At 69.0% G+C, this 21080-nt stretch overlaps 2 protein-coding genes across 2 annotated transcripts; one reads left to right on the top strand and one right to left on the bottom strand.

Moving 5' to 3' along the window:
• The first annotated feature begins 145 nt into the window (after positions 1-145).
• On the top strand, positions 146-4586 carry ENTPD8 (ectonucleoside triphosphate diphosphohydrolase 8). Its single transcript, XM_002723059.6, has 10 exons — positions 146-278; positions 1541-1684; positions 1776-1893; positions 2338-2488; positions 2571-2730; positions 2822-3052; positions 3138-3401; positions 3491-3601; positions 3876-4010; positions 4086-4586. The coding sequence occupies exons 2-10, from the start codon at positions 1559-1561 to the stop codon at positions 4275-4277; spliced, it is 1488 nt and encodes a 495-aa protein (XP_002723105.2). The 5' UTR covers positions 146-278; positions 1541-1558; the 3' UTR covers positions 4278-4586.
• On the bottom strand, positions 4542-12347 carry NOXA1 (NADPH oxidase activator 1). The gene is made up of 12 exons (XM_051838888.3): positions 11975-12347; positions 10712-10794; positions 10107-10215; positions 9093-9227; positions 8248-8355; positions 7417-7470; positions 7207-7250; positions 6635-6758; positions 5221-5375; positions 4971-5079; positions 4782-4896; positions 4542-4703 (listed from the first exon to the last, which is right to left on the bottom strand). The coding sequence occupies exons 1-12, from the start codon at positions 12149-12151 to the stop codon at positions 4615-4617; spliced, it is 1302 nt and encodes a 433-aa protein (XP_051694848.1). The 5' UTR covers positions 12152-12347; the 3' UTR covers positions 4542-4614.
• Between the last annotated feature and the right edge of the window lie 8733 nt (positions 12348-21080).

The following is a 21080-nucleotide window of genomic DNA, read 5'->3' as shown; positions in this document are numbered from 1 at the left end:
GGTGCCTGGGGGTGGGGGCGGAGGGCGAAGTCCTGCATGCATTAGGGCGCTGCCTCCAGGAAGGCTCTGAGGCTCCTCCTGGCACCCCCACCCCGGGGCACCGCAGGGGTTAACACCCGCGGCTCCCTGACCAGGGCAGGTCACCTGGACGGCAGCCCAGCTGGCCTCAGTTCTCCGACCCAGGTCCAGGTGGGTGGAGGCTGGGGCGGCGCGTGGCAGGCGCCCGGCGGACATTCAGTGTGAGCTTCCTCCGGCTGCTGGCACACGGGCACCACCAGGTGAGGGCTCTGCGGGGGCTGTGCAGGTCCGAGGGGGGCTCTGGGTGTAGGGCATCGGCCCCACCCTCTGCTTGCTTACCTGCGGGCTTAGCGGAGGGGTCTCAGGAGCTGCGTCACCTGGAGGCGGCGTCCTGTGTCCCTGGCCGCTTCCTGTCACCTGTTTGTCCCTGCAGCCGGATGCTGGTTAGGAATACAGGCCCAGACCCTGCCTTCCCTCCCACCCTGGGCCCCTGCCCCCGACGCACACGCAGAGGGTTGCCCTGAGCACACTCAGGCAGAGCCCCGGCATGGGACCCCGCCTTCCGGGGGGGACACCAGATATGTCCCAGCCCCAGATTCTCCAGTGCTCACGACTCAGAGCAGCGCCCCGGGCGAGCAGGGCTGGACACAGCTGCTGGTGACCGCTGGGGTGGTCTGGGGCTGAGACTCCTCGCGGAGAGGATGTGGGCGCCGCAGCTACGGAGCTGGACGCTGGGCTGGGACCCGGCCAGCGGCACGCCTGCGTCAGCCTGGGCCAGCTGCCCAGCACCTTCTGGGGCCAAAATCGCATCAGAGAGCTCCCAGCCAGGCTTCCGGAGGGAGACCGGCCACCGCACGCGGGCGTCTCCCAGGGACAGCAGCCTCACGCTCGGTGACACGTGGGGCCCTGCCACGGGACAGCTGGCGGTGGGGGCCTCGTGTGTTCAGTCCGGAGCCGGGGCTCCTCCTGTGTGTGGGGGGGAGCAGGGACATGAGGGTAGCGGGGGGCTGCTCCAGGGAGCTCCACGCATCCAATTAGAAAGGGGCCATCCTGCATCCTGTGGAGCTGTGTCCCGCTGCCCAGCCCCCCTTACCTCTGAGGGTCAGGGCATGGTCCTTGGCCTTGGCCTGGCACTGTCTGAGCCCCAGGGATGTGTCTGGGGCCCGTTGTACCCCCAGGAGACTGAAGTGCACCCGGGCCCCTGCTCCGGCTCTGCGGCAACACCCACACCCCACAATCAGAGGGCGAGTCGGGGCCGAGTCGGGGTCCTGTCGGCTCCACTCCGATCCCGCTTCCTGCTAACGCGTCCTGACACCAGTGCTTGGGCCCTGGCTGTGGAAGGCATCCGGGGAGTGAACCAGTGGATGGAAGGCCTCTCTGCCTTTCACGTAGATGGAAACACACACACACACACACACACACACACACACACACACACACACCAGATAACCAAAGGCCCTGCCTGCCTGCCTGCCTGCCTGTTGGGGGCAAGTGGAGTCAGGGTGCCCGTGGCTCCCCGCAGGAGCCCGCCCGGCCCGCCATGGGGCTGTCCTGGAAGGAGAAGGTCTTCACGGCACTGCTGGCGGCCGCAGCGGTCTCGGGCCTCACCACGCTTGTTCTCATCCTGGTGGAAGCCACCAACGTCCTCCTGCCTGCAGGCACCAAGGTGCGCCAGGACGCCAGGCCGGGGAGGCCGGGCCGGGCCAGGCTGCAGGGCGCCAGCCCCCGGGCCCTCCTAACCCCAGCTCTGCCCCCAGTTCGGGATGGTGTTCGACGCCGGCTCCTCTCACACGTCGCTCTTCGTGTATCAGTGGCCAGCAGACAAGGAGAACAACACAGGCGTGGTCAGCCAGGCGCTGGCCTGCCAGGTGGAAGGTGGGGGCACTTCCGTCCGAGGGCTCAGGGCTTGCCTGTCGCCGCCTGGCGGGGACCCTGGAGCTGGGTGTTGGGAGCGGCACAGCCTCAAGGGCCTGCCTGGTGCCGGGAGCGCCCGTGTGGCTGGCTCTGGTTTGAACCAGCACAGCCCTGGGTCCGTGCCCAGTCCCGGCTAGGGCCTGCAGAGCCCTGCCTCTGCCCCTAACCCTCACGCAACTTGGGTTCCGGGGGCTCCGGCAACTCAGGAGCAGGCTGTTCCTCACAGGCCCTGAGGGTGGGCGGCCCGGGGCCAGGCCGGCCCCTCCTGCCTCTTGTCTCTGGGGGCTCCAGGCCACAGGGACAGTCTCTGCTAGCTTTAGGGAATCCAGGAGGCTTAACCATGCCTGTCCCCAAGGCAGGGGACGTCTGGGGGCCTGAGCCGAGCCCTGGACGCTGCCTCTCCAGGGCCTGGGATCTCCTCCTACGCCACCGACCCCACAGCGGCGGGCGAGAGCCTGCGGGGCTGCCTGGAGAAGGCACTGGCACGGATCCCGGAGGCCCAGCTGCGGGAGACGCCCCTGTTCCTGGGGGCCACGGCGGGCATGAGGCTGCTCAGGTGAGGCTGCCGCTGAGGCCGGTGGCGGGGGCTGCGCCTGGGCGCCAGCCAGCCCGGCCCCCTCCTGTCCCTCTCTGCCCAGCCAGAAGAACAGCTCTCAGGCCAGGGACGTCTTCGCGGCGGTGTCCCGGGTCCTGGGCCGGACCCCTGTGGATTTCCAGGGCGCCGAGCTGCTGGCAGGGCGAGACGAAGGCGCCTTTGGCTGGATCACCATCAACTACGTCCTGGGCATGCTGGTGGAGGTGCAGCAGCTGTCCACGGGGCGGGGCCTGTGCTGGGGGCGGGGGCGGGGCGGCCGCCTGGCCGGGGGCTGACTATCCCGTGTGTGGCCAGTACTCCTCTGCTGGGAAGTGGATCCGGCCCCCGGAGGGGACGCTGGTGGGCGCCCTGGACCTGGGCGGGGCCTCCAGCCAGATAAGCTTCGTGCCCGAGGGCCCGGTGCTGGACACGAGCACTCAGGCCTCCTTCCGCCTGTACGGCTCCACATACAGCATCTACACTCACAGCCACCTGTGCTTTGGGCGCGACCAGGTGCTCCTCCGGCTGCTGGCGGGGCTGGCGCAGGTCAGGCCTCCTGCCGGGGGCGCCCGGGCGGGGGGGAGGGGGCGCCACGCCGGCTGGTGCTCCAGGCCACCCCCCCTCCCTGCAGAGAAGCCCGGCTGGCCCGCTCCGCCACCCATGCTACCACAGCGGCTACTGGGCCACGCTGGCCCCGGGCGCCCTGTACGAGTCTCCGTGCGTGCACAGCACGGCCCCCCGGAACCTGACCCAGAACCTCACGGTGGAAGGCACGGGCGACCCTGGGGCCTGCACGGAAGCCATCCGGGAGCTCTTCAACTTCTCCAGCTGCAAGGGCCAAGTGGACTGCGCCTTTGATGGGGTCTACCAGCCCCCCGTGCGAGGCCCCTTCTACGTGAGCGCCCAGGCCCCCGGCTTCCCCGCAGGGCCCCGGCTGGCTCTCAGTGGGCCGGGCCGCACACGTGTCTCCTCTCCCGCCCCCAGGCCTTCTCCAACTTCTACTACACCTTCCACTTCCTGAACCTCACCTCCAGACAGCCGCTGGGCACCGCCAACGCCACCATCTGGGAGTTCTGCCGGAGGCCCTGGAAGCTGGTGGGTGGACCCAGGGTGGCCCGGCCCCCACTTCCCGGAGGCGCTCAGCCTCGGCGGGGTTCTGGCAGGAGCCGTGGGAGGGAGGAGTCCCCTTGACCGTCCTGCTGATGAGCCAGCCTCCGGTTCAGCCGTGCCGGGGGCCGCTGCTGGCTGGCGTGGGGACAGCCGTCTCTCCCCTGACGGAGCCCTGCGCTGGCAGCCACGGGATGGGCTCGGCTGGGGTGGGCGCTGGGCGGCCCGGACCCTCACCCTGCCCCTTGGCTGCCGGGGCCAGGTGGAGAACAGCTACCCAGGGCAGGAACGCTGGCTTCGGGACTACTGTGCCTCGGGTCTGTACATCCTCACGCTCCTGCTGGAGGGCTACGGGTTCAGCGAGGAGACCTGGTCCAACATCGAGTTCCGGGGGCAGGTGAGTGCCTCCCCGGTCCCGGCCTCTGCCCCAGGTGAGGCGGGCGGAGCGCCTGAGCAGCCGCGTGTCCCGCAGGCCGGCGGCACTGACATCGGCTGGACGCTGGGGTACATGCTGAACCTGACCGGCCTGATCCCGGCCGAGGCGCCGGCCCAGTGGCGGGCACAGAGCTACGGCGTCTGGGTGGCCGGAGTGGTGTTTGTGGTGCTGACCCTCTCGGCCATCCTCGGGGCTGTCGCCGTGCAGCTCCTCTGGCCCCATGACTAGTGGGCACCCCTGACGCTGGCGGCCCTGCTCTGGCTACAAGAGGCTGGTGGCCGCCTGTGGCCCCCGCCCCCTCCCAGACCTTCCCAGGGCAGCAGGGTCTTTCTGCACAAACCCAGGCCGCCCGGACCCCCGAGGGCGCCCAGCCGAAGCATGGGGAGTGGGAGTAGGTTGGGCAGGGGAAGGCCGGCCAGCTGGGCACCTGGCTGTCCCCGGCCATCAGCAGCCCCTCCCACCCTCTCAGTCGCCAAGCCCAGGACTCGGACGTGTGGTGTGGGGGTGGGGGAGTTTTATTAAAGCTGCTCTCGCCGCAAGGTGTCTGGGCGTGGCTTCCCGGGGCTCACAGGCGCCCGCCAGCCGGGGCCACGAAGCACTTGGGGAAGATGCCGATGTGGCCCTCGCGGTGCCCCTCCAGCCAGGCCTCGTCCACTGCAGGGGAAGCCACAGCTCCAGTCCCCGGCCGAGTCCCCGGGGGCCCCAGGGTGGGAGGGGTGGTGCGTGCCCCACCTTCACACAGGACGTCCACCGTGTCCCCCGGCTGGAGGTCCAAGTCCTCGGGCCCCTGGGCTGCGTAGCGGTGCTGGGCCACCACCTGGTAGAGGATGGGCCGGCCCCCAGCCCCCTGCGGCAGAGGCTGGGCTGAGGCAGCAGGCACAGCGGGGGGCTCCCGGCCCCTGCCGCCCCCGCTCGGCTTACCCTGCACTGGAGCTGCAGCCCCCTGCGGCCGGACACCTGCCACGCCCTCTGCAGCGACTCCTCCCCGTAGATGGGCACCCAGGACCCCGCGTCGCCTGGGGCTTGGCAACTGCAGAGAGCAGCCTCGGGGTCAGCAGGGTAGGCGCTGACCTCTGACCCTGCCACACACCCAGCACCTGCTGCCTGGCCAGCTCCATCCCTGCCTCAGACCAGCCCTCCAGCCCCACGGCAGGGGGTCTTTCTGGCCCACCTGAGCTGCCCCAGCTGGGCCTGGTGAGGGAGGGCCTGGGCCAGCAGGGCCCGCAGGCTGGACAGGTTGGCTCCTCGTCGGGCCCTCAGCGCCACGGTGAACGCACACTGCACGGTGACCGTCACCAGGGACTCGGGGTCTCCCACAGCCGCACCCTGGAGCCAGGCAGAAGAGCAGGATCTGCTCCAGGGAGCACCCAGGAGGGGGTGGGAGTGGCCGGGGCTGACCACTGGACGGTGGGCTGACCGGGGCACGGCGCCTCTCACCCCAGACCCTCGCGGTTCTCAGGTGACCGTAGCCCAGCAGGACAGGAGCAAGGCCCAGCTGGCCACCCGCCTGCCTTGTCCCAGGCACCTCCTGGGGACTGCTTCCCCCAAGCACCCCTGCCCAGGATTCCCTTACCTGGAGACGGAGGAGCCTCTTGGCCCACCTGGGGCCCTGCTCTGTCCTGGCAGAGCCGCCGGCAGCCAGGCCCCTCTGGGGACAGGGCTGGGTCCCTGCAGGCCACCGCGAGGCGGCTCCCCACCACCCCACACCAGGAGGCTGACTCAGCGGGAGGCCAGGAGTGGGAGGCGGCACCTGGGGTGTTCAGACGCGAGCTCACTGGCTCACCAGGCCCGGGGGGCCAAGCGCTTCAAGTGCCACCCCCGGGGGCAGCTGCGTGGCCCAGTGGGTTAGCCCTCCACTCGGAATGTCCACATCTCAGCTCCGAGTGCTGGCTCCAGTCCTGGCTGCTGCACTTCTCATCCGGCTCCTGCTAAGGCGCCCAGCAGGCCGCAGGTGGTGGCGCAAGTGCGTGGGCGCCTGCACCCACGTGAGACCTGGATGGAGCTCCGGGCTCCAGCTGCAGCCGGGTCGGCACCAGCCATGGCGGCTGTTTGGGGAGTGAACCAGTGTCTGGAAGATCTCTCTCTCCCTCTCTGTCACTCTGCCTTTCAAATACATAAATAAATCTTCAAAAACAAATAAATAAGCTTAAAAAAACCACCATGAGGTGTGGAAATGCGCTCCACGTGGGGCGCTGCCCTGGGCGCGTGGAAGCTGCTTCCCAGGACACTGACCGTCCAGCTGGAAGAGGAGTCTTCTGACCATGGCCTTCGGGGTGTCATGGGCGGCCCCGCCCGCCGGCCTCCCTCCTCAGCCGCCCCCAGGCTCGGGGAGTCTCTGGGGGTCTCCAGGGACAGAGGCCTCCGCTTCCTGTCCTGTCCCCAGGCTGTCACTCCTGGGGGCCTGGAGGAGCCACAGGCACCACTGCCGCCCTGCCCGTCGCCACCTACCCGCCCAGGGCCAGCACAGCCTGGCGCCTCCAGATGGGTGCCCGCGTCCAGGGGCAGACCCCAGCCCCGCCCTGGGGGGGCCTTGTCGGTGCTCACCCCCTCCTCCCACACAGGCACCCTGCACCTGCGCTCCTCACCTGCTCCTGGCGGGTCGGAGCCGAGCCCTGGTCAGCCCGCCCCGCTGGGCTGGGGCTGGCCCCCGAGTCCGCATCTGTGGGGCCGTGGCAGGCAGCGGCTCTGGGGGGCTCTGTGACTCGGGCCCTGGGGGAGGAGCAGACCCCTGTTCTGAGACTGTCCCAGCTTTGGGGTCCAGGGCCCTGCGGCAGCCCGCCCAAGCCTCTCGTCCGAGCCGGGGGGAGGGACCTGCTCTGCCCAGAGCCGTCTGTTCAACTCGCCCCACCTGGCCGGTGGCGTCACAGTCACACCCAGCAGTGTCCCCTCCCTGGGCAGCTCGGCTCGAGCCCCTGCGCCCTGCTGTGTGCCGCCTGGAGTCTCAACTCCCCTCCCGTGCCCCCCGAGGCCTGGATCCGGCAGCCCCCGAGGGGCACTTTCTGGGAGGTGGGGATGTGGGGAGTGGGCCAGGAGGAGCTGGACTCCCCTCCTTGGCAGTATCTGGGTGCAGTGGTCAAGTCCCCTGGCCGGGCGTGGTGACTCCCGGAGAGCCCAGGGCTGGAGTCCAGGCCTCGCGGGCAGGCCTGCCCCTTCCTACCGTGGGGAAGCCCTGGCGCTGGCTTCACCGTCCGCTCCCAGTCCCTGTGGGCACAAAGTGACAGCGGCAGTGAGCGCCCCCCCATCCTAAAGCAATGTGGGCGACTCCCCGCTGCTCACAGCCCCCCCTTCCCGTCCAGCAGGTCTGGGGCCTCCGAGGAGGGCTCACGGTGGCCACAGCTTTCTCTTTCCTTAGCAGGTGAGGACCCACCTCCGGCCGCTGAGGCTGGACGTCCGGGCGAGGCTCCTCGTCAGAGGCCACCACCTGGGGGGCAGCAGGGGCAGCTGGTCAGGGGCGCCTCGGGGGGCTGGGGTCTGAGAAAGGACCACGTGCCTGCTGGTGGCCCGGCTGGACACCACGTGGCACTCGGACACAGCCCGGGCGTGAATGCCACGGCAGGTGGCCCGCGTGCGCAGCAGGCCCAAGGCTCCCGGGGAGCCCTGTGGCGGGGGGGCAACTGCTCCCAGTGACTTCTGTGGCACCCAGGCCTGGGGCAACACGGGTGTGGCGCGGCCCAGGCTGGCAGGGCCTCTGCCCTCGCTGGGACCTCCCTGTGTGCGGCGGGGACACGGGGAGACACCAGGGCCCAGGAGAGCGCGGCCAGGCCGAGGCAAGGAGGGGCCCCTCCAGGTTCACAGCCAACATTTGGGGCCCGCCCTCAACCCCTGGGAACAGGTAAAAGAACAGCCAGGTGCCCACGTGTGTCCTGGGGGCAGGCGTGGGGACAGCTAGGTACCCACGTGTGTCCCAGGGCAGGTATGAAGATGGCCAGATGTCCACATGTGTCCCAGGGCAGGTGTGAGGACGGCCGGGTGCCCACATGTGTCCCGGGGCAGGTGTGAGGACGGCCAGGTGCCCACGTGTGTCCCGGGGCAGGTGTGAGGACGGCCAGGTGCCCACGTGTGTCCCGGGGCAGGTGTGAGGACGGCCATGTGTCCACGTGTGTCCCGGGGCAGGTGTGAGGACGGCCGGGTGCCCACGTGTGTCCCGGGGCAGGTGTGAGGACGGCCGGGTGCCGTGAGGGCCGCCTGCCCCCTGTACCTTGGCCTTGCCCAGGAAGTCCACGGGCTCCAGGTGCTCCAGGTGCCGCCTGTGGGGCCGGAAGACCTCACCCCTGGGGACCTGCCTCGGCTGCAGGGGCGTCTGCTTCTGCGAGGGGGGTGTGGAGCTGACGCAGGCCACACCTGCCCTCCTCCCCTGCACCCTCCCCTCATCCTGTCTCCTCCCCTTCCCCTCCTTCTCACTCCTCACCTGCCCTCCTCCCCTCCCCTGCACGCCACACCTGCCCTCCTCCTCCCCTCCCCTGCATGCCATACCTGCCCCTCCTGCCCTCCCCTGCACACATCTGCCCTCCTCCCCTCCCCTGCACACCACACCTGCCCTCCTCCTCCCCTCCCCTGCACACCACACCTGCCCTCCTCCTCCCCTCCCCTGCACACCACACCTGCCCTCCTCCTCCTCTCCCCTGCACATCACACCTGCCCTCCTCCCCTCCCCTGCACGCTACACCTGCCCCTCCTCCTGTCCCCTCCCCTGCACACCACACCTGTCCCTCCTGCCCTCCCCTGCACACCACACCTGCCCTCCTCCTCCTCTCCCCTGCATGCCATACCTGCCCCTCCTGCCCTCCCCTGCACACCACACCTGCCCTCCTCCTCCCCTCCCCTGCATGCCATACCTGCCCCTCCTCCCCCACCCTGCACACCACACCTGTCCCTCCTCCTCCCCTGCACACACCTGCCCTCCTCCTGTCCCCTCCCCTGCACACCACACCTGCCCTCCTCCTGCCCCCTTCCCTGCACACCACACCCACCCCTCTTCCTCTCCCCTGCATGCCCTCCTCCCTTGCCCCCTCCCCTCTCCGTCCCCTCCCCGACACTCCTCACCTGCACCTGGTCCAAGGCAGTGTCCAGACCGCTGTGGGCACCCTCTGGCCACTTGGACACGGCCTCCCTTAGGCTGCTGGCAGCCTCACTCCAGAGGCCCAGCTGGCTCTGAGCGGCCGCCACATTGTAGAGCACCTGGGAGTGAGGTCCGCGGACGTCAGGGACCAGGGCCCACAGCTGCTGTCACGAGGGCAGCTCTGGGTGTCCAGCTCCCATGGGTGCTGTGGGCGCAGATCAACTGAGAGCAGCTGGGGCATGCTGGGAGGACCCCCCGGGCGCTCTCCTGCTGAGCCAGAGGCCACTCTGTGGCACATCCCCTGGCCATGTCACCAGCTGGCCCATGGCCATGCCCCTGCCCCCAGGGGTCGTGTGTCCCTGGGCCCTACAGGGAGGGAGTTTCATGGCCAAGCTGGACTGAGCCGGGGTCACTGGGGCCCTGGTGACAGGCAGGCCTCCCACAGCCATTTGGTGGCCAGCGTCCTCTGGGGACCTGCAGCAGGGCTCTGGGGGGCCTCGGCCAAGCCGCCCTCACCCTGACCTCTGGGCACCCCTGGGTGGGCACTGGCCCTGGCTTCCAGAACCCCCCAGGCTTTGCCTTGTCTTTCCAAGAGGCTGCAATGCAGGAGTTCCCCGGAGGGTGAGGGTCCTCCCAAGTCCCCTCCCTCAGTGCCACGCTGTTCCGGGAAGCAGCTGGGCCCGGAGCCCCGCCCCACCCTCCCCTCCCTGCTCCCTGGCCCGGCCCTGCCCTTTACCCGCAGACCCAGTCCTGGTCGCACCTGCCTGCTGCCTGCACCTCCTGGGGTGCAGCGCCCGCCTCAGGCCAGGGGGGCCCTCAGAGCACCTTCCCCCACCACACAGCGGCGGCCACGAGCCCGCGAGCCCAGGGCCAGCGCACCTCCCAGGCCAGCCCGCCTCCCAGGCCAGTGTACCTCCCAGGCCTGCTCACCTCCCAGGCCAGTGTACCTCCCAGGCCTGCTCACCTCCCAGGCCAGCACGCCTCCCAGGCCTGCTCACCTCCCAGGCCTGCAGCCTGAACCGCAGGCCCAGCTGCGTGTAGTCAATGGTAGGGTTGCCCCTGAGCTGCACCAGGGCCAGCCGGAAGTCGGACAGGGCCTCCTGGAACCTGCGGGCGGCAGTGTGCCCTCAGCAGTCCCCGGGGAGGGTGAGCTGGGTCAGGGGCTCCCACCCCCGCTCTGGGCCCCTGCTGGAGGGTGGCCGTGGTCACCTGGGCCCCAGCACTCAGTGGACACTCCAGTGGGGTGAAGTGGGTCGAGGGTTGTGACGCGAACGGGCAGCGGGATGTGTGGTCCCGGGTTCCTGCCCGGCTCCCACCCTGGGGCCCGGTCTGCACCCCGACTCCGCCTCCTGGAACCGCCACCCTCCGAACTCCGAGCTTCCTCTCACCCTGGCCCCGCCCCCTGCCCCGGGCAGCAGATGGGGATGCCCCAGGGCCTGCCCGGGCCCACATGCTTCCTCCAGGACCGGCCACTCCTCCAGCCCTGCCCCAGCCACACCCACAAGACGGGCACCGCCTCGCCATCCCTGCGGACGCAGACGAGGCAAGGCCCGAGGGCAGAGACGCCACCAGCAGAGGCGGGGGGCCAGACCCCTGTGCTTACCTCTTCAGCTGGAAACTGGCCACGCCTCGCTGCAGGAAGCCAACGGCCAGGCAGGCGTCCTTGGTCACCGCTTGATCGAAAGCCTGGTGACAGAATGCGCGTGGCTGAGGCCTGGAACCTGGTCTCAGATGCCACAGCCATGCCCAGAAATCCAGGAGGGCCATGAGCCGTCTGCACCTGCCCGGGGGCCTTCACAGCTGGTCCCCTGTGGCCACACCCCGGCTGCCCAGTGTGGAGCCCCAAGGTGGTGCCAAAGCCTCGAGGAGAGAGGAGCTGGAAGGGGCTTCCTCCAGGGCCCTCGACAGCCCACACTCAGCTGCACGGGCACCATGGGACCGAGGGGGCACCGCATCTCAGGCAACGGCCTGCGCTCCCCCAGGGGACAGCAGCCACCAGTTAAATATGGACCATGGCTGGGGGAGGGGCTGGGGTCTCGCTCTAGCAGAGCTGGCTGAGCCCATGGCTCCCCTGCCGCGCCCAGCGTCACAGGGCATGGGACGCAAGGGTCACACAGCCGCCACCCGCTTCTCACAGTTTCCCTGTTTCTAACGACAGGCTGTCAGTCAACTTTACGAGGGCAGACGAGAACCGACAGGGCCCAGGTAGAGCCCGGCTGCGGGAAGTGGTGACTCACCCTGGATGCCTGCTGCCCCCGGGATAGCCCACGTCAGTGGGACTTGTGGGTGGGCAGCTGGAGGATGAAGGGGTGACAGAGGGGTCCCTGCTGGGCCGGGCCCGGGTTTCCCCGGGGCATTTGCAGGATGTGGGTGCGGGGAACGTGTGGCTGGAACCCTCCTCCCCTGCAGGTGACCGCCCGGGGACAGTGGGGCCTGAGTCACCGGCAGGGCGCCCCAGCTTTGGTCACCACTGTGTCCACGCACGGGGTGATGGACAAGACACATCTGGAAGGGCACGGGCAGCTGTGGCTGCCACCCCCGCCCCCACCGAGGCTGAGCTCCCGCTCTGTTGGAGAGGCAGGTGTGCTGGCGGGGGGGGGGGGGGGACTTCGACTGCCCATCACGGCCTCTGCCAAGCTCTTGCCCCGTCTGCCCGCGGCCACCTGACCCGAGGAGGGAGCACGCCCACACCTCAGCCGCCCTCAGCGCAGCCCCCGCCTGCCTCAGGCGCCCCCCACCCCCAGGAAGACGCCTGCAGAGGATCTACCGGGAAGAAGGGCTTCGCGTCCCTCTCCCACGCCCCCGTGAGACTGCCCCAGGGACGGGGTCTCTGCCAGCAGCCCCGGGCGCCCATGACCCGGCTCACCCGCAGCGCAGCCTCGGGGTCCCCGGCCAGCAGGTGCACGCAGCCCACGTTGAAGCTCATCCTGGCGGCAGGCCCTGGGACCTCCGAGAAGAGGCGCAAGGCGCCGGGCCAGTCCCCGCGCGCCACGGCTTGCACGCCCCGGTGCCAGGTGCGCACCTGGTCCCCGAGCGAGGACATGGCGACACTGCACCTGCGGCTCAGGTAGGTGCTCCAGCCCGGGCGCGCAGGGCGTGACCGCGGCACGACCGAGGGAGGGGCCCGGCGGCCCAGCAAGGCCGGCAGACGGCCGGGGGCCTGTGGGGGCGCGGGCCTCGCCTGTGCAGTCGCCCCCTGCTGGCAGGCAGCGTCCGGTCCCGAGCCTGACCACGGCCCGGCCCCAGGCAGCCCCGCCCACTCCGCCCCAGCCGGCCCCGCCCAACGCCGCAGGCCCCGCCCGCCTCGGCTCTGGACACACCCCCAGGCCCGCCCGCCCCTGACGGAGCTCCACGCGCTCCCGCGGCGCGGCGCGTTCTCGTGGGCGTCTGTGCGCGGGGAAAAGGCGTGCGGACCCGCGGCTGCCCTTTGGCCGAGGTTCCAGCCTTAGAGTGGACGGCGCGCGGCTCCCTCAGGGGCGGTTCCGGGGCGGCTGGACCCCGAGGCCGAGGCGCGGGCGCCCTCCGCGGTGGACAGCGAGCCCAGCGGCTTCCCCCGAGCCCGCCGTGCGGGCCCCGCGCGGGACACCGGGCCTCAGGGCGGCTGCGTCCCGGTCGCCGCGCTCTGCCACGGCGGGTCCTCCGAGCCGCGCTCGAGGCGGGCTGGCGATTTCCCGCTGAGGACGAGGAGAGGCCGGGGACGGGGCACCGCGGGGCCGCGCCCTGCAGGAATACTTGAAAATTACTGTTACTGCCGCCAGAGTCGGAGAGCGCGCGCCCTCGTGGCTCGCGACAGCCCGGGTTGGGCCGCGGGAGCCCCCGCCGCACCTGCCCCCCCCCCCCCGCAGGCGCCCGCGGGAAGCTGGACGGGGACTGGGCCTGCGCTGCGGGCTGTGGGCCTGAGGATGCGAGCTTGCAAAGCTGGTGGCTTCATCCGTCAGCCTGTCAGCCGTCAGCCAGCCACCAGACAGCCGTCAGCCAGCCGTCAGCCTGTCAGCCATCAGTCAGCCCGTCAGCCATCAGTCAGCCATCAGTCTGGCAGTCATCGCCGTCAGTCAGCCCGTCAGTCGTTGCCAGGCGACAGCTCACAGGCGATGAGAGCCAGCCCTGCAGAGCTGCTGTGCAGTCAGTGAGATAACCCAGCCCCCCCAGCCCTATGTCCCCCCCACAGACCCCCCCAGTCCTGCTCCCGGCCACGGGTTCCCCACGTCTGCTCCCGCCGCCCCCCACAGCTGGTCCTGTCCACCCAGGGCCCGGGGCTGCCCGTGCTCCCTCTGGCGGTGTGGCGGGGCGCCGGTGCTGGCATCTCCTATGGGCACTGGTTCCAGTCCCGGCTGCTCCACTTCCGGTCCAGCTCTCTGCTGTGGCCTGGGAAGGCAGCGGAGGATGGCCGAGTGCTTGTGCCCTGCACCCGCGTGGGAGACCTGGAGGAAAAAAAGAGACCTTCCATCTGCGCTTTCACCGCCCAAATGGCCACAGCAGGCAGGGCGGGGCCAGGCCACAGCCAGGAGCCAGGAGCTCCATCCGGTCCTTGCAACCTGCTGCGCCACAGAGCCGGCCCCAGGGCATGGTTTTCAGGAGTGTTTATGGTTCTTCCATTTCTACACTCTGCTGTAGGAGTCGGAGGCCCTTCGTAAGAACAGGTACCATGGGGCTGGTGGCGCTAGCCTGTCTGTGGGTGACCCACCCGGCCTGGGCCACCCGGCACGGTGCCAGGAAGGGTCCGCCACAGCCTGGTCCTGGTCCATTCCTTTGCCATGGGGTCTGGCGCGGCTCCCGGCCCGGTGATGGCGCTCACAGGGAAGCAGGACGCAAAGAGGAGCTGGAGCCAGGGCTGGAGCCAGCGCGGCTACCTCGTGCGCCCGGGGGGTGGCCGGGGGCGGCCGAAGACGGCCCAGGTGCTGGGGCCCAGCACCCACACGGGGGACCCAGAAGAAGCTCCTGGCTTCAGCCTGGCCCAGTTATCCTTCAACATGTGATGGCTGCTTGTCTGTCCGACTGGAACTCGGACTCGTGTACGAGGTAGATTTTATGTTTTGAATGATCCCAATAAAGCCATAAAAAACAGTGCAGTGCCTGCTGCAGTATCGCGTGCAGGCTGAAAGCCAGGCGGGCAGTGCCGGGAGGGGCCTGGGCGCCCCCTGGCCCAGGGTCACTGGAGAAGTCGCCGGGGTGCCCACCCTGCTACACCTGCAGTGAGACTGGCGGGGTGAGTGCCGGCTTGTGGGGCACACGGCCTGAGGCCGGGCTGCGGCCCCTGCACCCGGCGCCCCGCTGTGCCTCGAGGGAGCCCAGTGTGATTTCGCCTTTCCTACCAGGCACAGTGGCAAGACAAATGTGCTAATTTGAGTAATGTGTGTTATTCACCAAGCATCCTCCAAGCGTGTCATCTCCAGGTGCAATTGGCAACAGGAAAATCGATGGGCAGACATCCTGCTCGGCTTGTCCTGTCTGCGTCCGTACTGGGAGGGCTGGGGGCAGAGGGCACGGAAGGCAGGAGGGGCGGGCTCTGGGTGTCGGGGGCCTTCCCATGGGGACCTGGGGCCTCCAGGGCTTGGAAGCCAGCGTCGCCCAGCCAGCCGTGGCCTGTTCTGTGTCACGGGCGGTGCCTGCGGGCCCTTGTGAACTGGGCAGGGCTGTGAGATGCCCTCAAGTGGGGCTCATGGGGCTGGGGGGCCGCGGCCCTCACGCCTTTGATCCCAGAGTGTCCCCCGGGGCCCTGCCCGCCTCCGGGCTGCACCTGCTGGGTGCGGGGTGCACCTGCAGGGCCGAGCCAGGGCTTGGAGGAAGCAGCGGGGCTGCAGCAGCACTCCGGGCTCAGCAGGCTCGGCTGCTCCCCGGGGGCACCGTCGGACGCTGGGCCGGACCCCCCGCGGCCACTTCGACCCTGGGTCTGGCCGCAGTGCGGTTCCTCACGTGCCTGCGGCCCTGCCTGCCCGGAGTCTTGTGCGGGCGCCCTCCTGGCTGGTGGTGTTTCCCACCCACCCGGGGGCTGGGGCGGCCCTGCCCCTCCCATGAGGCTCCTGAGAGGCTGTGAGTCCTGGGTTTGGGCCTGGGTCTCGGAGGAGCGGCTGCTGGCTGGGTGAGCAGCCCCAGCCCTGGGGTGGGGGAGTGTTGCCCCTCTCCTGTGCCTTCCCCTTCTAGGCCACAGATGGGCAAGGGGCCAGCGCTGCGTTCCTGGGCTCCTACTCTCTGCCCGCTCCTGGCTTATCCCGGCCTGCCACCCAGTTCACGTGCCAGGCGGGGGCTAAGACCCGAACCTGGGCTGTGCAGGGCTGGGGTCCTGGGCGCCTGTCTGAGACCCACTCAAGCCGGACCCAAGTAACCACAGCCAGCACTGGCAGTGGCCACGGATGGAAGGCCAGGGGCTGGGACTCGGAGCACAGGTGCCTCCCACACCCCTGTCCAGGCCCAGAGGGAAAGAAGATGGCCGCTGCCTCTTCCCGCGGCCCCGGCTGCTGGCCTCACCACCCCCACCCGCCGGTTTCCAGAGGGCCCAGCAGGGGCCCCTCCCCCTCCCAGGGCCCTGGCTGCCGGCTCCCTTGGCATGGAGCCCAGGCCAGGGGCGGGCAGCAGCGGTGTTGGGGGCTCACAGGAAACTTTGACCTCAAACAGAATCCCGGAACCCCGGAAGCTGCAAGAGCGCTGCCCGGGCCGCACTGGGGGGCACGAGCCGCAAACAGCACCACCCTGCTCGGTAAACAACCAGGGTCTTCAGTTTAAAATGAGGTCGAGGGCGCGGCGCTGTGGCGCTGGTTAAGCTGCTGTCTGCAATGGGCACAGGTTCGAGTCCCGGCTGCTGCTCTTCTGCTCCAGCTCCCCGCTAATGGCCTGGGAGAGCAGTGGACAAAGGCCCAAGTGCCTGGGCCCTTGCGCTCATGTGGGAGACCCGGAGGAAGCTCCTGGCTCCGGGCCCAGAAGCTCGTCCCAGAGCAAATCCGAGGGCCCCTGCTCCACCAACCTGCGCCCTGGTATGGGGAGGCACTGGGGTAGCCCAGGAGCTGCAGGCCAGGGCCTGGGGCAGCCCTGTTGAATGCTGCCTTGGGGGTGACCCCCTGGGGCTGCACTGGGCCTGCGGGGCCCCCAGACCCATGGCTGCTGCTGCGGCTGGGATGGCGCCAGTCAGGCGGCCCCACAGGCCCCACGCTTCCCTGTCCCAGCGGCCCCAGCCACGCCCCCTGAGGCCAGAGGAACCCTGGACAAGAGGCAGGGATGCTGGGGTCCCTCTGAAGTGGGAACCTCCTCGTGCGAAGGGGCAGGCAGGCTGGCCCTGAGGTGGCCGGGTTTCTGGGCATGCATCCGCACGACCCCTGCGAGCTGGAGGCCCGGGTCCGGTGTGGGACTGCGGCCACTGGGCTCCACCGTGCGGGCGCTGCCTGCAGGTGTCTCTGCAGGTGCTGGGCCCTCGGGTTGTACCAGGAGGGCAGCAGGGGCTCTGGCCTGCTCTGGACGACGGAGCCCCTGCCCAGCCGGGCGGGGCTGTCGCTGCATTTGGGGAAGGGTCTGCAAATCCATGGAGAGCTTGTCTGACCCCGTGGAGCAGGTGAGGGGAGGGAGCGCTGAGAGCCAATCTGAGGGAACATCCCAGAAGCAGCGGGCAGTGCCCACAGGAGTGGTCCTTGCATGTCAGGGGTGGGGTGGCCTGCTGCCTTTCTGGTTCATTCATTCCCCGAGCCCCTGCCCCTGGCCCACCTGCCGAGGGGGCCGTGTGCCCGGCGGATGGTCCTGCCTCCCACAGGGGCGCTGGTCGGAGTCCCCGCTGCCCCTCTTGGGATCCACGTGGGAGACCAGGGTGGAGCTCCAGGCTCCTGGCGTGGCCTGCTTCAGATCCTGCATCCACTTGTGGAGTGCGCCAGCAGATGGGAGATTCTCGGTCTGCTTTCTCCAGTGAGTAATGAAAATCTTTTTTTTTTTTTTTTTGAAACAATCCTTTACCAGGGCGCCGGTTGCCCATGGGCTTCACTTTCCACTTCGGGGCTCACACGTGGGGGCTGGGCCAGCCTGGGGTGTGGGCTCGGCTGCCTCTCGCGTGTCAGGAGCGGCAGCCGCTCTCCTGTGACCCCAGAGCAACAGGAGTGAGGGCCAGAGCGAGGAAGCGGGACTGCTGCTGGCATCCCACACAACAGCGTATTGTCAGCCGCCTGCCGGGAGGGGGAAGGGCCTCCCTGGCTGCGGGGGGGGGGGGGGGGGGGGGGCCTGGGGCCGCCTCAGCTCCGCCCAGCGGTGGGCGGGTCCTGGGTTGCCAGGAGCAGCAGCCCCGCCCTGTGCCTGGTGCTGTCCAGGGAGCGTTGCCGGAGTGGGAGGGGTGGGGCTGGGGCTCCTAGCTCCCGCTGCCCACTGGGTGCCCACCATTGGACGCTTCCTGGATGCCGCCCCGTGCGGTGGGTGTCCAGGTGGCCAGCGTGGGCACAGTGGGGGCTCCGGGCAGGTTCGGGAGGGAGTGGTCATCTGTCTCCAACTCTCCTCTGGGTTGGAAGACCCCTGCCCAGCAGTGCCTGTGGATGTGAGGCAGCCAGGCCAGCAGGCCATGGCGCCCTCCAGTGATCTGCCTTTGCGTTAATGTTTCAGAATTTGCATTTATTTCCTAAATATTCTGTGTGCAAAACTGCCTTTAGAGAGCAAGAACACAATTTGAAAAGCAGCGAGGGGCCGGCACTGTGGTTCAGCGGGTTACCCTGGCCTGAAGCGTCAGCATCCCATATGGGCGCCGGTTCAAGTCCCGGCTGCTCCTCTTCCGATCCAGCTCTCTGCTATGGCCTGGGACAGCAGTAGAGGATGGCCGGAGTCCTTGGGTCCCTGTACCTGCATGGGAGACCTGGAAGAAGCTCCTGGCTCCTGGCTCCTGGCTTCAGATCGGCGCAGCTTCAGACGCTGTGGTCATCTGGGGAGTGAACCACCAGATGGAAGACCTCTCTCTCTCTCTCTCTCTCTCTCTCTCTCTCTCTCTCTCTCTCTCTCCTCTCTCTGTGTAACTCTTTCAAATAAATAAATAAATCTTAAAAAAAAATAAGCAGCAGCGAGGGGCTGGGTGGAGAGGACAGGACGGGACCCATGCCCGACAAGAGGGCTTCACCCTGGACACACAGACTGGCCAGGAGGACGCACGGCCACGACCTGCTGCCCCCACCGGGAGGCCCACCCGGACTCCAGGCAGCAGTGCCTGGAGCCTGCGGGGGCGGTGCTGGCCCTGGCTGGACCCCTGCACCCCACAGTGCTGCCCTGGGGTTGCACCGGCTCCAGCTAACAGACCCTGGGAGGCAGCAGTGATGGCCTAAGGGCCTGGGAGACCCTGAGGGAGTTCTGGGCTCCTGGGCCAGCCTGGCCCAGCCCTGACCGCTGGGGGCTCCTGGGGAGGGAACAGGTAGGGCACGTCTCCCCTATCTCCTGCCTCTCCCTCGTTTCTTGGCCTTTCAAATATAGAAAAACAAATACAGAAATGTCTGCACAAGGGCACCTGCCAGCCGCAGAGCCGCAGGCCAGGGCCCAGGGCGGGGGCCCCAGCCAGGCTCTGCCCGCCCTCCTGAAGCTGGGGCTGGGGGTGGGGGCCAGAGAGGGGGACGAGGGGGACACAGGCTATGCTCTGTCCCCACAGGTTGGGCCCCCAAGGCCACCTGGGAGGGCCCAGCAGGGGAACGGATGGGGCTTCTGAGGACAGTGGCTGAGTGACGGGGACTGCTGGGGGTGGCCTCAAGTGCCCCCGGCCCAGGGTCAGGCTGGGGTCAGGCTGGGGTCAGGCTGGGATCAGGCTGGGGTCAGGCAGTTTCTTTTGCCTGGGAAGGATCCCAGCAGGCACTCACTGTCCCCAAAAGCCCCCACCCTGCTGTGGGTCATGGGGGACTCGGCTGACGGGACGGACACTCAGGAGATGGACCCTGGGGGATGGGCCCTGGGGGATGGACCCTGGGGGAGGGACCCTGGGGGATGGACCCTGGGGGAGGGACCCTGGGGGATGGGCCCTGGGGGAGGGACCCTGGGGGATGGTCCCTGGGGGATGGACCCTGGGGGATGGTCCCTGGGGGAGGACGTGGACCCTGGGGGATGGTCCCTGGGGGATGGACCCTGGGGATGGACCCTGGGGGATGGGCCCTGGGGGATGGACCCTGGGGGAGGGGCCCTGGGAGAGGTCATGGACCCTGGGGGATGGTCCCTGGGGGATGGACCCTGGGGGATGGGCCCTGGGAGAGGATATGGACCCTGGGGGATGGAACCTGGGGGATGGACCCTGGGGGATGGACCCTGGGGGATGGGCCCTGGGGGATGGGCCCTGGGGATGGACCCTGGGGGATGGACCCTGGGGGAGGACATGGACCCTGGGGGGTGGGCCCTGGGGAGGACATGGACCCTGGGGGATGGACCCTGGGGGATGGGCCCTGGGGGATGGACCCTGGGGGATGGACCCTGGGGGATGGGCCCTGGGGGAGGACGTGGACCCTGGGGGATGGGCCCTGGGGGATGGGCCCTGGGGGATGGACCCTGGGGGAGGACATGGACCCTGGGGGAGGACATGGACCCTGGGGGATGGAACCTGGGGGATGGACCCTGGGGGAGGACATGGACCCTGGGGGAGGACATGGACCCTGGGGGATGGAACCTGGGGGATGGACCCTGGGGGATGGACCCTGGGGGAAGACATGGACCCTGGGGGATGGGCCCTGGGGGATGGGCCCTGGGGGATGGGCCCTGGGGGAGAACATGGACCCTGGGGGATGGGCCCTGGGGGAGGGGCCCTGGGGGATGGACCCTGGGGGAGGACATGGACCCTGGGGGATGGACCCTGGGAGAGGACATGGACCCTGGGGGATGGGCCCTGGGGGAGGACATGGACCCTGGGGGATGGGCCCTGGGGGAGGACATGGACCCTGGGGGATGGGCCCTGGGGGAGGACATGGACCCTGGGGGATGGACCCTGGGGGAGGACATGGACCCTGGGGGATGGGCCCTGGGGGAGGACATGGACCCTGGGGGATGGACCCTGGGGGAGGACATGGACCCTGGGGGATGGACCCTGGGGGAGGACATGGACCCTGGGGGATGGGCCCTGGGGGAGGACATGGACCCTGGGGGATGGACCCTGGGGGAGGACATGGACCCTGGGGGATGGGCCCTGGGGGAGGACATGGACCCTGGGGGATGGACCCTGGGAGAGGACATGGACCCTGGGGGATGGGCCCTGGGGGAGGACATGGACCCTGGGGGATGGGCCCTGGGGGAGGACATGGACCCTGGGGGATGGGCCCTGGGGGATGGGCCCTGGGGGATGGGCCCTGGGGGATGGAACCTGGGGGATGGACCCTGGGGGATGGACCCTGGGAGAGGACATGGACAATGGGGATGGACCTACCCGGGGGGGATGGGTACTGGGGGACCTCACTCTCTCTGTCTCTGTAACTCTGACTTTCAGATAAATAAGCAAATTAAAAATACATATGTTATCTTTCGAAATTTATTTTAAGGAGGGTCATTTTTTGCAGTCTCCTGGCAATGACTGCAAATAGTTCTTTTTTTTTTTTTTTTTGACAGGCAGAGTGAACAGTGAGAGAGAGAGAGAGAGAGAAAGGTCTTCCTTTGCCGTTGGTTCACCCTCCAATGGCCGCCGCGGCCGGCGCGCTGCGGCCGGCGCACCGCGCTGATCCGATGGCAGGAGCCAGGAGCCAGGTGCTTCTCCTGGTCTCCCATGGGGTGCAGGGCCCAAGCACTTGGGCCATCCTCCACTGCACTCCCTGGCCACAGCAGAGAGCTGGCCTGGAAGAGGGGCAACCGGGACAGAATCCGGCGCCCCAACCGGGACTAGAACCCGGTGTGCCGGCGCTGCAGGCGGAGGATTAGCCTAGTGAGCCGCGGCGCCGGCCCTGCAAATAGTTCTAATGGCTCCTGCGTCTGTCTGGACCCGAAGCCCTGCCCAGCCCCAGGGACCACAGCCCTGCCCAGTCCGCCGTGGCCGCAGCTGTCCAGCCACCCCTCAGCTCCTCTGGGAG

This window comes from Oryctolagus cuniculus, chromosome 1 (assembly GCF_051225735.1).
Source record: "Oryctolagus cuniculus isolate XC-2025 breed Fujian yellow rabbit chromosome 1, ASM5122573v1, whole genome shotgun sequence".
Classification (NCBI taxonomy): Eukaryota; Metazoa; Chordata; class Mammalia; order Lagomorpha; family Leporidae; genus Oryctolagus; species Oryctolagus cuniculus.
This window is presented reverse-complemented; position numbering and strand designations above follow the sequence as displayed.